The 12,618-nt window shown below is 39.8% G+C and overlaps 1 protein-coding gene across 1 annotated transcript in view; it reads right to left on the bottom strand.

Moving 5' to 3' along the window:
* Window positions 1-719: 719 nt before the first annotated feature.
* The window catches only part of DPY19L1 (dpy-19 like C-mannosyltransferase 1), a 122,498-nt gene continuing 110,599 nt past the window's right edge, over window positions 720-12,618 (bottom strand). The window contains exons 19-22 of the mRNA XM_036738268.1: window positions 11,620-11,794; window positions 7,239-7,338; window positions 2,609-2,734; window positions 720-1,790 (exon numbers count right to left, since the gene is read on the bottom strand). Of these exons, the coding sequence (XP_036594163.1) occupies window positions 1,631-1,790; window positions 2,609-2,734; window positions 7,239-7,338; window positions 11,620-11,794 (561 nt within the window). The 3' untranslated portion in view covers window positions 720-1,630. The remainder of the gene's footprint in view (window positions 1,791-2,608; window positions 2,735-7,238; window positions 7,339-11,619; window positions 11,795-12,618) is intronic.

Raw genomic sequence — 12,618 nt, 5'->3', positions numbered from 1 at the left:
GCTGTAATCTGAAGATGAAGAATGAATGAGCAGATTCTGTCCTATTTGGTTTTTATCAGGTTACAGGCCTGAAGTTGGCCAGGAAGTGGTGACTGGGCTAGGCTGCAGCCAGGAAACAGCAGTTCTGTTTCTGGTCACTGCAAAAGCCCATTCATTGCCTTAACACTAATTATTTTCTTGGTGGCACCAGATATTTATGACTTCAGACTAAATTCTCAGCAAGTCAAAGGGGAATGGTGGGCATAAGCAGGCTGCAGCATGTCATTGGAGTGATTTCTATGAGAAATGGCATAAAGGACCTAGTGAGGATTTAGCATCCACCCATGTGAATAATTATAACTAAAAAAAGGGAAGGGCCAGTCACGTAACCTGAATGAAGAAAAGTGGGTGACCAGTTCAGAGGGTCCACTGGTACACCTACCCCAGGAAAAGAACAAAAGGAAGGCCTTCACCTTATTGAGGACTGGTAGAGAACACGGTCAAAAACTGCACAGGATGAGAACACACCCAAGAGTGGTGATGAGCAGCAATGGACAGAACACCCACACTGAGGAAATCACAACTGTCTAAGTTTCTAAATATCATAGAAAATGTTGTACTGTTTAGATTATATATAGATAGTAAAAGAAAAATAACCAGATATTATTGTTACAATAAAATTATATATCTGATCCAATAGCTTTTTAATAGCTCAAATTTTAATTTTCAAATGTAATAACTATAGAATATATTGGGAGACTTTCAAGATTTTTTTGCACCTTATCGCAACTAAAAATATAGTAAGCTTAAAAATGGCTAAAAACCATGAAATATATTTAGTACATTGAAAAAGTAAAAAAAATATTTACAAGGTTTTCAGGAAGAAGTGAATTTCTCAGATGTAGAGAAATCTTACCAATATTCAGGTAATGAGTAAGGTACGGGAAAAAAATGTATTATAATGGTTAATATTTTAAGGAGCCTGTTGCTCAATGATAACACAGGCAAAAATCATAACCACTATGTAAAAGCGTTTGAATTAACTTAGAGGCAGGGAACACTGGATTGCTCATGGCAATGGACAACAGTGAGGACGTAAGAAAATGAAATCCAAAGAAAATTCTCCTCTAGAGAGGACTCTTCATGGCTGCTTGGCCAATTCTTTTCACTAGAGCTCCTACCAACCAGCCTAAGCTACCGCCTTGAATTTTCTCATCTCCCCCTTGCCCTGTTCACCATCTGGCAGGAGAGGGTGATTAAGTACTGGAAGTGTGGAAGGATGAAGAGGGGAAGTGGGGCAGAGGATCCCAGCATCAGCCCTATTTCAGGGCTACAGTCAGTATCTTCCGTCTCTTCGACACAGGCCCCTTACTCAGTTTTTGTAGGACGGATATTTGTTCATGGGATATGTAAGCATGTGATAATTTGCATAGCAAATTTCAAAGGCATGACTTTAACAGAAATTATGTAATAAAGTTAAAAGTAATTATTATCTGGTTGACAACTTTTTTAAACTAAAATGTTTTATATTTGAAAACTTTCCTATAAAACTTTTGAGATGTAAATGGAAACGATCTTAATGAGTTAATAGCAAAAGATTAAACAACACTTTCTAACATGGTTCTTTCTCCTACAGTGGTTCAAGCAGCATTTATCTCTCTTTAATAACTTCCAGCACTTTGTAAATTCTGTTTTGGAATGCTGTGGCAAAATGAGGTCTCGAGTCCTTTACCAAGATGCTGCATAGTGGGGCTTTGCCAGCATTGGAAGGATCTTCCACATCCCATATCTCAGGCATACTGCAACCAGGCCTAAAAAAAATGGTTGCATGGGTTAAAAATGTTCATGCACATACACAATCTGGGAGTCAGAAACCCAGGATCTAATCCCATCTCTAGCATGAATATGCTACATGATTTGAGGAAAAGCTGTTTAGCTTCTCTGGATCTGAGATTTCTCATCTGTAAAGTAAGAAGGTTATTCCAGAGAGTCCCAAAAGATTTTTCTAGTTCTAAATTCTATGGCACACATAGATATAAATATGTGCATATGTACAAATATATATATATATGTATATATATATGTATATAAATTTCTTTATATACATAATGTATTAAGAAACACACTAGAATTTGAGAAACATCTCCAAGAGAGGTTTTATTTACTAAAAATCTGGGCATTTTAAAGTGTCACTGATAGCCCACATAAATAGAAAAGAGAAAGAAAAAAGGATAACCTGGACTGCTTTGAAAATCATCTGTGAGAGAATCATAGTGATATTTCATGATGTTTTTTAATTTAAAGGAATCTCAAGCAAACATACCCATACCCAAATAAAAGTTAATAAAAATTCTAGTATAAATTTAGATTTCTGGATTCTCTGTGCCAATGCCAGAGTACTAAAAGTACAGACACTATGAAAGTAGAAAATATTTTAAATCTAAACTTTTAAAAAGCCCACTGCAAATCAATTTAGCTAAATGGGATTTCCTTAACTTAAATGTCTCCCAGAATATTAAGTGAATTTGACATACAGCACCATCAAATACTATGAGATACCATCAATGGATTAAATTAACTTTTTATGATCCAATGAATGGGGAGTATTAATTGTGTTATATATACTCACTTGGTTCTTCTTATACACCATGACTCTTCGAGAATGTAATAGTTCACTCTTAATTTGAACAATTCCTGCTTCACTTCTTCTGCTGGTTTTCGACTGTACATCGAGTAAACAATTTTTGTTCTTGCCCTTTAAAAATAAATAATTGTGCAAAAGATTTTTTCAGATGAAAAAGAAAAACAGACTTTAAAGATATTAAATTAAAAGCTACATTTATATAGGAAAAATCGAATCCTTTCATCCAATCCTGTCAAAAAGCCTGAAGCCCACTCAGTAAACTGAAATACAGGAGGGTTTTCTCTGGTCATCTGCAAAGCAGAGAAAGTCAGTGGTTCTGGAACAGAAAAGGGAAGACAAGGAGGGAAGCTCCTGTGAGGGGTACCCAGCTGAAGTGAGGGGCATGCTGAAGTGAGGGCCCAAAGCAAGGGGGGAGGCAAGATGAGCTCCTGGGGGAGGGTATCTGGGAAATCTGGAAGCTCAAAGCAGAGAGAGCCGCAAGAGTCAATGGAAGCAGGACCCTGGGAAAGTGGGCAGAGAGGGCAAGGGATCCTCCCATGACCACATGGTGGACGGGCAGCAGGTCTGCCATTTCAGTCAGAGGACATGGTATCAAGGCTGGCTCTCTTACTATGGGACTGTGCAAATCCCCACACAGTGAATGTCATTTCTCTATGGCGCATAATTGAATCTTCCATCTCTATCTGGATCATACATGAGCAAAGAGGTGAGTGCACATAGCATACAGTGAAGAAAGAGTCGCTAGGAGTTTGTACTTAGACCAAGCAAGCTACGGGAAGACAGACACAGCCCTTGTTCTTCCAGGAATTCAACCTTAAATAACACCAATGATAAGGTCGTTAGCAAGTGTATGGGTTGACCATGAGGTGTGGAGTCAGGAGGACCTGAGTTCAAATGTGACTGCAGACATTTACGAGCTACGTGACTCTGGGCAAGTCACTTCACCCTGTTGTCTCCGTTTTCTCAACTGTGAAATGGGGATAATAACAGTACCTACCTCCCGGGTTGCGGTGAGGCTTAAATGATAGTAATTTCAAAACAAGTGCCTGACACATAGTAGGCACTATATAAATGCTAGCTACTGGTTATTGTAATAAATGATAATTGTATTTAATTATAAATATCATTATTCATAATAACAACACTACATAAATGCTAGCTATTGGTCATTATAATGAATAATTGTATTTATAAATATTCATAACAACAACACTACATAAATGCTAGTGGCTGGTTATTATAATAAATGGTAATTGTATTTAACATTTAATAATAAATATTATTCATAACAATAACACTATATAAATGCTAGCTATTGGTTATTACTATAAATAATAATTGTACTTAATAGTTAATAACAATCAATATTATTATTCATAATAATAATAACCTCTCCACCTCAGTTTTCTCAACTGTAGAAATGGGGCATCACCCTCTGTGATACAGACACACTGACCTCCTCTCTTTTCTTCACACACAACACTTAGTTTCCTGCCTCCATGCCTTTGTACTGGCCACCTGCCAGGATTGGAACAAACTGCTTCCTCGACTTTCCCTCAAAGAATCCCTCTCTTCCTTTAAAATGCAGCTCAAGCATGACTCCCAGCTTCCTTGTATTTAACCACTTTGTACCGGTTTGTACTTATGTACTTAGCTACTTGTCTTCCTCATTAAAATGTTAAGTTCTTGGGAGTAGTAATTGCTTCATTCTTTGAACTTGTACAATCAGAAGCTAGCTCAGTGCTTGGTCCACAGAAGGTTCTTATACCTAGAACCCAGGCAAGTGGTGCTGACCTCATTGGCGTATGTCTGTGAAACCTGGACAGTCTACCACTGCCATGTGAGGAAACTGAATCGCTTCCATCTGAATTGTCTTTGGAAGATTCTGAAGATCACCTGGCAGGATAAGGTACCAGACACTGAGGTCCTTCCTTACTCGAACTAAACTGCCAAGCATTCAAACTCTGCTCCAGAGAGCACAACTCCAATGGGCTGGCCATATTGTTTGAATGCAAAATATAAGCTTTCCAAAAGGAATATTTTATGGAGAACTCACACAGGACAAGCGCTCACAAGGTGGTCAGAAGAGATACGAGGACACTCTCAAGGTTTCTCTCAAGAACTTTGGAATTGACCGTGTGACATGGGAGACACTGGCACAGGACCATTCAGCATGGTGTTCCCACATCAGAGAAGGTGCTGTGCTCTATGAGCAAAGTAGAATTGAAACAGGTCAAAGGAAACAGGATATGCAGGTTTAGAGTATCTACCCCAAATGTTCACACAGACGATTTGTGCCCAACTTGTTGTAGAGCAGCATTCTGAGCTCGTATTGGTCTGATCAGCCACAGTCGCACACATTGAAAATTGACTGTAGCACAGGGATGTCACTTTGGTCCTCTTTGAGAACAAAGGACAACAACCAACCGGGTGCTTATAAATCTTTATTGACACATATTGTGTCATACTCCTCTTCCAATCTTAAGCCAGTCAGTTGTGTTTGTTCCATGTTTGGTTCTAACTATTGCTTCTTGGCCCTTATACAGGCTCCTCAGGAGACAAGTAAGATGATCTAGTACTCCCATCTCTTAGAGGACTTGCCACATTTTGTTGTGATCCACACAAAGTCCTTAGTGCAGTCAACAAAGCAGAAATAGATGGTTTTCTTGAACTCCCTCGCTTTCTTCCTAATACACTGAATGTTGGGAAATTGGTCTCCAGTTCTTCTGACTCTTCAAAAACCAGCCTGCTCTTCTGGCAATTCTTGGTTCACATATCGCTGAAGCCTGGCCTGCAGAATCTTAAGCATGTTGCTGTGTGAGATGAACACAATGTTCAGTAACTGGAACATCCTTTTGTGTTGCCCTTTTTAGGACTGGAGCATAAACTCATCTTTTCCAATCCAGTGGCCGCTGTGAGGTTTCCAAATTTGCCGACATATTGAGTGCAACACTTTTCAGCATCACTTTTTAGGGTTTTAAATTGCTCAGGTGGAATTCTATCACCTCCTCTAGCCTGTTAGCAATGCTTCCTAAGGCTCACTTGACTCCATTCTCCAGCATGTCTGGCTCTAGGTCAGTAATGGTTACTGGGGATGATTCAGATCTTCCTTGGATAGTTGTTCTATATATTCTTGCCACCTCTTCTTAATCTTTTCTGCTTCTTTTTGTCTTTTATCTTGCCCATTTCTGGATGAAATTTTCCTTTGATATCTCTCATTTTCTTGCAGAGATCTCTTGCCTTTCCTATTCTATTGTTTTCTTCTACTTCTTTGCATTGCTCATTTAAGAAAACCTTCTTATCTCTCCTTATTCTCTGGAGCTCTGCATTCAGTCGGACCTCTCTTTCCCTTTCTTATTTACCTTTCACTTTCTTTCCTCAGCTATTTGTAAAGCCTCCTCAGGCAGCCATTTTGCTTTCTTACTCTTCTTTTTCTCTGGAATGCTTTTTTGTTGCTGCCTCCTGCACAATATTGCCAATCTCTGTCCATAGTTCTTCAGGTTACCATATCTAATCCCTTCAATCTATTCATCTCTTCCACTTCATATTCATAAGGGATGTTAATTGGCTCATATCTCTATGGTCTGATGGTTTTCCCTACCTTCTTTGATTTAAGTCTGAAGTTTGTAATAAGCAGCTCATGACCTGAGCCATAGTCCCTCCAGGTCTTGCTTTAACTGACTGCATAGAGCTCCTTCACCTTTGGCTGCAAAGTATAGAATCAATGTGATTTCTATATTGACCATCTGGTGATGCCCATGTGTAGAGTGGCTTTTTGGATTGCTGTAAGAGTGTTTCCTATGACTGGCAAGTTATCTTTACAAAACTCTATTAGTCTCTGTCCTGTTTTGTTTTGTACGCCAAGGCCAAACTTGCCTGCTATCCCAATTATCTTCTGATTTCCTACTTTAGCACTCCAATCCCCTATGATGAATGTGACATCTTTGGGGGGTGTTACTTCTAGAAGATGCTGTAGGCCTTCATAGAAATGATCAACTTTGGCCACAGTGGTTGGAGCTTAGACTTGTATTAGTGATGTATCAGTTGGTCATTTTTTAAATTAGACCCCAGTATTGCTTTTCTCAACTTTTATTGCCTATTTGGGCTCTTCTCTTTCCTCTAAGGGATTCTTGCCCGTAGAAGTCTATGTACTGATCATCTGAATTAAACTCACCCATTCCCATCTATTTAAGTTTACTGACACCCCTTTAACTGATAAAAATCACAACTTATCCCTGCCTTAATAAAAAGTTACCTTGGCTTCATAGTCAAAAAATTTTTCATTTGATGACCAACTCTCAGATGTGTCAGACAGTCTCTATCCTGGGGCCCATACTGAAAGTCTTTCTGATAAAGTTTGTGTTATCCTGCATTGGCTTCAAAATTGTTGGCTCACTTTTATACACCAAGGAGACAACGGAATGTGTCAAAAGTCTTTGAATAATACTTCTTCAATGGATTTTCGTCTGCAATTCTAATTACAGGAAATATTGAGGGAACAAAAACAAACACTCCACATTATTGCCTGCCATGTTGACTTCTAAATTCTAGTCCCCAAAGACAAACTCAGACTTTGTTCAACTTGGAAGGAATAATACTAAATTGGAACACTGACCTCAAGCCTGCATCCTCATAATGTGGATGGTTAACAATGGGTCGTAGTGCAGAAAGTTTAACACTTGCCATTGTGGGCATTGCACCGGCAAAAACAGCATCTGAAAAACAAAAGGCCACTAGCGATCAATTTCCAAAGGAAATCATTTCAGTTCTGCCCACAGGTTCAGAATCTTCTCCTTTTAAATTAAACATAAAATTCAATTTATTATGCTTGAATTAACATAGGGAAGTATGACATTGCCACTAATTTCCTCTACAACATGAGAAAACAGAATAAAATTCACATCACAGAAATTAATGAGGTTTAAGGAAACCAGCAATGGAATTGAATATTAAAAAAGAAGAATTTTGAGACTATTTCTGGAAAGCACAATTCAACATTCTGAAGATCTCATGTGCCCAGAAAATGATGCGTCCTCAAACTTGGCCTAAAAACAAACATTATCTCTCTGTTTATCCTTACAATCATGGAGGCTAATATTGAAGAAAACAGAATCCAACTGAGGCAAAATGAGGCCTGGACAGATCAGACCCATTGTCTTCAGTCCAGAAGGGTACACAAAAGATTATAAGCAAATACATATGATATGGGGCAGCCAACTCAAGGAACAATGGTCACAAATAGCCCAAGCAAGGTCAAACGAGGGAAAGTGCATGATGAACTGCATTGATGCTATGATTTTAATTTCCTCAAACTAAAATATTAAAAACTTTATATTTTGTCTCAACATTTCTCAGTCTCATTTGATATAGTAAATGAATTAGGTTTAAATTTAAATGTTACTTGTGAATTCCAGTTCTTACTATTAATGAAGCCGATCCTTTTAGTTTGGACATAAGTTTTGTCTTTTGATGAGGGGAAAGGAAAGTGTGCAAAATAAGTAAATAGTAAGACACTGGCTGCACCCTCACACTTTAGAAACAGCCCCCCTAGTGAGAAGAGAAATGCCCATCATACAAATGTGGCATTTTCCATTCTGGCTCTCTACTTGGAGAACATGCTCCTACTTCACTTACACAAATGGCACCAAGTAAACAACAACTTTACATAATTGTACACTAAACTCAATTTTCAGATAATTACTATGTTTGTGAGCATGTTTGGATAAATTTACACTAGTAATTTACATTCCTCATAAGCAGTATTTCCCCGTTCTATTAGAGGGGAAAAACGCTGCAAGCAAAGTGACTGTTGTTTGTAATAATTTTTGAGCATACAAGATGATATCTTCATTAGGATCTTATTTGTACAAACATCTCAACCTCTCTAGGAATAAGAATAATAATAAATCTCATCTCAATAAGAACTTAGCTAATAGGAGGCTCAGAGTCACACACTTCTCACACTGTCTACAGACATTTATATCTGCTTAATTCAACAAGATATTTCGTGAGTACCTTCTCTATACAAGGTACCAACCATATGGGATGTGAGACTCAACCTAATATACTATTCAACATCTCTCCCTTCCTGTCTTCTTACTATCTAACTTCTTTCTGGACAAAAGATAGCCTTCAAAGTGTCCATTCTACTATGAGTGAACAATGGACAACTTAGTAAATGCACATAAAATTCTGGAACAATATATCATATTAAATTTTCTTCAAATGTTCAATAATTGATATTTTAATACCACCTTCCTCAACCAATTCACTTTTTCTAGGTGGATAACAAATTATATTCCATGAATGGATTTCTAGTATACATACAGAAAGGAATTTGTCACCAAAAGATATGGAACCTGTGAACACTATTCTCAGCAATAATTAAAGTACATAAAAATAGGTATATAATTAAAATTTTTAAAATTGAAATGAAATTTAGTCAAATAATGTTAATGCAGACATCTAAGAAATAGAATTAAACTGAAATGTGAGAACTACTAAAGTTAATTTTTGGACGTAACAACTTTATTCAAACTATTTTAAAATTGTATTTGGCAGGAGGATGCATAACTGGAGGGTCATAATCAAAGGAGGGTTCAAGAATTCAATTCAGTAAACATTTATTAAGTACTTCATATACAAGACACTGTGCTAGGTCTTACAGAAACAAGAAAGAAAGACAATACTGCCCCTCATCCTTCAGGAATGTGTCGTATGTTGTGTGTGTGTGTGTGTGTGTGTGTGTATGTGTGTGTGTGTAGCAGGGCAGAATAGTAAAAGCAACATACAAGTTAATAATATCCTAAGTCAAATGAGGGGTCAAAGAGAATACAGTAGCTTTCAGAGAGATTAAATTTACTGGGAGAAAGGAGAAGGAAGTCAAGGAAGAGGAGCATCTGGCATGTGACCTAAGTCAAGAGGGCATCCTAGAAGGCTCTGGACGTGTTCTGGGTGTGGGGGGTGGTACAAACAAATACAGGGAGGGATGAGGGAGGCAGGGAAAGACTGGAGGTGACCCCAGCCCAGCCGAAGGGGAATAATGTAAAACAAGGCTGAAAAACCTGAGGCTCACCATCTTGCAGAAGACCTTGAATGTCAGGCTAAGGAGTCCATGTTTATTTAACAAGCGATGGGAACGCCAGGAAGGTGATTGATGTAGTTAGTGGAAAGAGCCTTGGATAGGAGTCAGAAGACATGAGTGTGAATTCTGGCTTTGCCACATCTTACTTGGGTCTCTTTGGGCAAGTCATTTGATCTCTCTGACTCCATTTCCCTACCTGTCAAATGGGGATAATGATATCTACGCTCCCTACTTGGCAGCGATACTGAGAAGGAAACACTTTGTAAATCTTAAAAGTACTAAAATGTGCGCTGCTCTTGCTGAGCATGGAAAGGACAAGCTCAAGAGCTGGCCTCCGGCTGTGGGGTGGAGGCCAGAGTCAAAGGCAGACAGAAGGAGGCAGAGAGGGCAGTGGGGAGGCTGTTACAAAGGTCCAGGTCAGATGGAATGCAGATCTGATAGCGGCAGTGAGAGGGTGACCGTCTGGGGGGGGGGGTGCAGGGAGGGACATCAGGAGACAGTGAGGGCAAGAAAGATATGAAAAGGTTGTCTGGTTAAGGAAAATTGCCGGGATGGGGAAAGTGAGTCAAAGATGCTTTAAGCCAAGCTCCCTAGAAGAATAATGGTCTCAAGGACAGAAAAAGGGAAATTGGAAGGCGAAGATCTCTCTTGGGATAGCTGCAATAAGAAGGCCAAGGGCAGATATCCCATATATAGCTGGAAATACGGACCTAGGGAATGAGTCTGGAGAGATCTGGGGATCATAGGATCACAGATTTAGAGCAGGAAAGGACCTCAGAAGCAAGTCAATCAGACTTCATTGAACAAAGAACCTGAGACCAGGGAGGGGAAGTGAGCCGTGTGAGGCGGCACAGGTAGAAGGAGGCTGAGATTCTCTTCCAGCTCTCAGCCTCTTATAATCTGCACAGGGATGGTGATGGAAGTGATGGGAGTGGAGGAGATTGTCAAGGGAGCCAATAAAGGGGAAGAAAGCACGGGCAGAGACACATTTAGGAGATGGACAGAAGACCCAGCAAGGGATACTGAAAAACGAAACCTCAGTGAGACAGAAGAACCGGGGAAAGTAGTGTCATGGGAGCAGAGGACCAAGAAGTATCTCTCAACAGAACTAAAATACCTGCTAATGACTTCTGGTTCATCTCAACAGGAGCTCCTTCACCAACACTGACACAACCTGCTTCTAACTCAGCAGATGAGCTGGAAGTTCAGACTCACTAACTGGTACATCTCCAGGGCCAGAGGTGGGATCTGATTCCTGATTCCTTGACCAATCATTCTACCCACCCTACCAGGATGCCCCTCAAGGAACACACAGAGAATCTTCACTACACTCGGCTCTGGCGTCAGTGGCTGTGCAGGTTCTTCTACAGTGACATGGTGGAAAGCTTCAGAATAGTTATTACGCTGATAGATTTTCAGGGAAGAGATTCACATCATAGAGAATGGAGGAGAAAACACAAAAACAAGGATAATTTTTTTTACTAAACACAGCAAGAAGGGAGAAATGTGTGTGTGTGTGTGTGTGTGTGTGTGTGTGTGTGTGTGTGTACATGCACCAAATGGGAAACAGCCGGCTATGAGAACACCTTCGTGATAAAGGATCTAAAGGATCTAAACGTGAACTAAAGTCCAGTGAGCCAGTAATGCAGTGCTGCTAAGAAACATTAAATATGATTATGAAAACAAGTTTTGAAAGGTGACATGAAGAATTTGGATTAAAATTAAAATTTAGGAGAGATGTCAATGAATGAATCGCATAATCTTTTCCCCCTAAACTGTTCTGAAAATAAGACAGACAATTTATTTGGTGGATGGCTTGGTAATACTCATTCCTGGAAGGAAGGAAACAACCTTTGTGACAATTTTTAAAAATCCCACGTGAAAGACAAACCACGACACAACAACTTTTTACCTGGTTTGGTGTTAAATTTGATCCACTCAATGAGCTCCTCCTGTGGCAAATTGCTGAACTCCCCAATGATGCTCCACTGGTGCTGCAGGTTGGCAGAGCCTTGCACTGACATGATGGCTAATACAGCGAAAACAACGGTGCTGGGGTGCACTTTGCAAAAGAGCCACCCAAAGAGCTGGACCAAGAGAAACAGTTCATCGATCGTTTCTGATTGCTGACACAGCACTTGCTGTGGATGCCGGCGGAAGCCTCCCCCACAGAGTCCCTGCTATTAGGCAGATGAGCTCACAAACACTGGCCCTCAGCACTTCTAGGAGGGGGCTGCTCACTATAAATTGTGCGCAACAGGAAGACGAGGAAGGAGCAGACTCATCTGTCCAAAGGCTGTGTGTGTGGGATAGAGGGCAGAGCACTGAGCCAGAAGACCTGGAGGTAAGTCCCAGCTTTTAGCACTTGTTAGCTGTGTGACCTTGAGCAAGTTGCAGTGTGTGGCTCAGCATCCTCATCCACACAATAGTGAGGACAATCCTCACACGACCTACACGTCAGAGGGCTGTCGTGAGGATAAATGAAAAGTGTACAGCATGAACAGGAGAAGCCCTGTCCAGGGCCTCGGAGCTCATCTAGTGCAGGCCCTTTGTTCCAGAAGACATTAGAAACAATTTGGAAACAGATGCCAAGTAGGAAGTATTGGCCCCCCGGTACAAATTTAGAGGAGATTTGCTCAGCGTTCACAAATCAGCAAATAGTCACAACGGTTGTTCTGTGCTCAACACTGAGGACCAATATAATTGTGATTAACATGTTTTACAGTTCCATCTTAATGTGCTCTTATCAATACGATAAGTTCCCATGATTAATGCACAGATCTAGCAGTCTGCTCAGAGTCTACTATGCAATCAAAAGAAGTGTTTTCTAAGTAAAATATTTATATGTAAATAAATATCTAAAAACCCTGTATTTCTTTCTTTCTTTTTTTTTTTTTTTGCTTTTTGGCAG

The sequence above is a fragment of the Trichosurus vulpecula genome, chromosome 9 (genome assembly GCF_011100635.1).
Source record: "Trichosurus vulpecula isolate mTriVul1 chromosome 9, mTriVul1.pri, whole genome shotgun sequence".
Lineage (NCBI taxonomy): Eukaryota > Metazoa > Chordata > Mammalia > Diprotodontia > Phalangeridae > Trichosurus > Trichosurus vulpecula.
The sequence above is the reverse complement of the archived record's forward strand: the minus strand, read 5'-3'. Positions and strand labels throughout refer to the sequence as shown.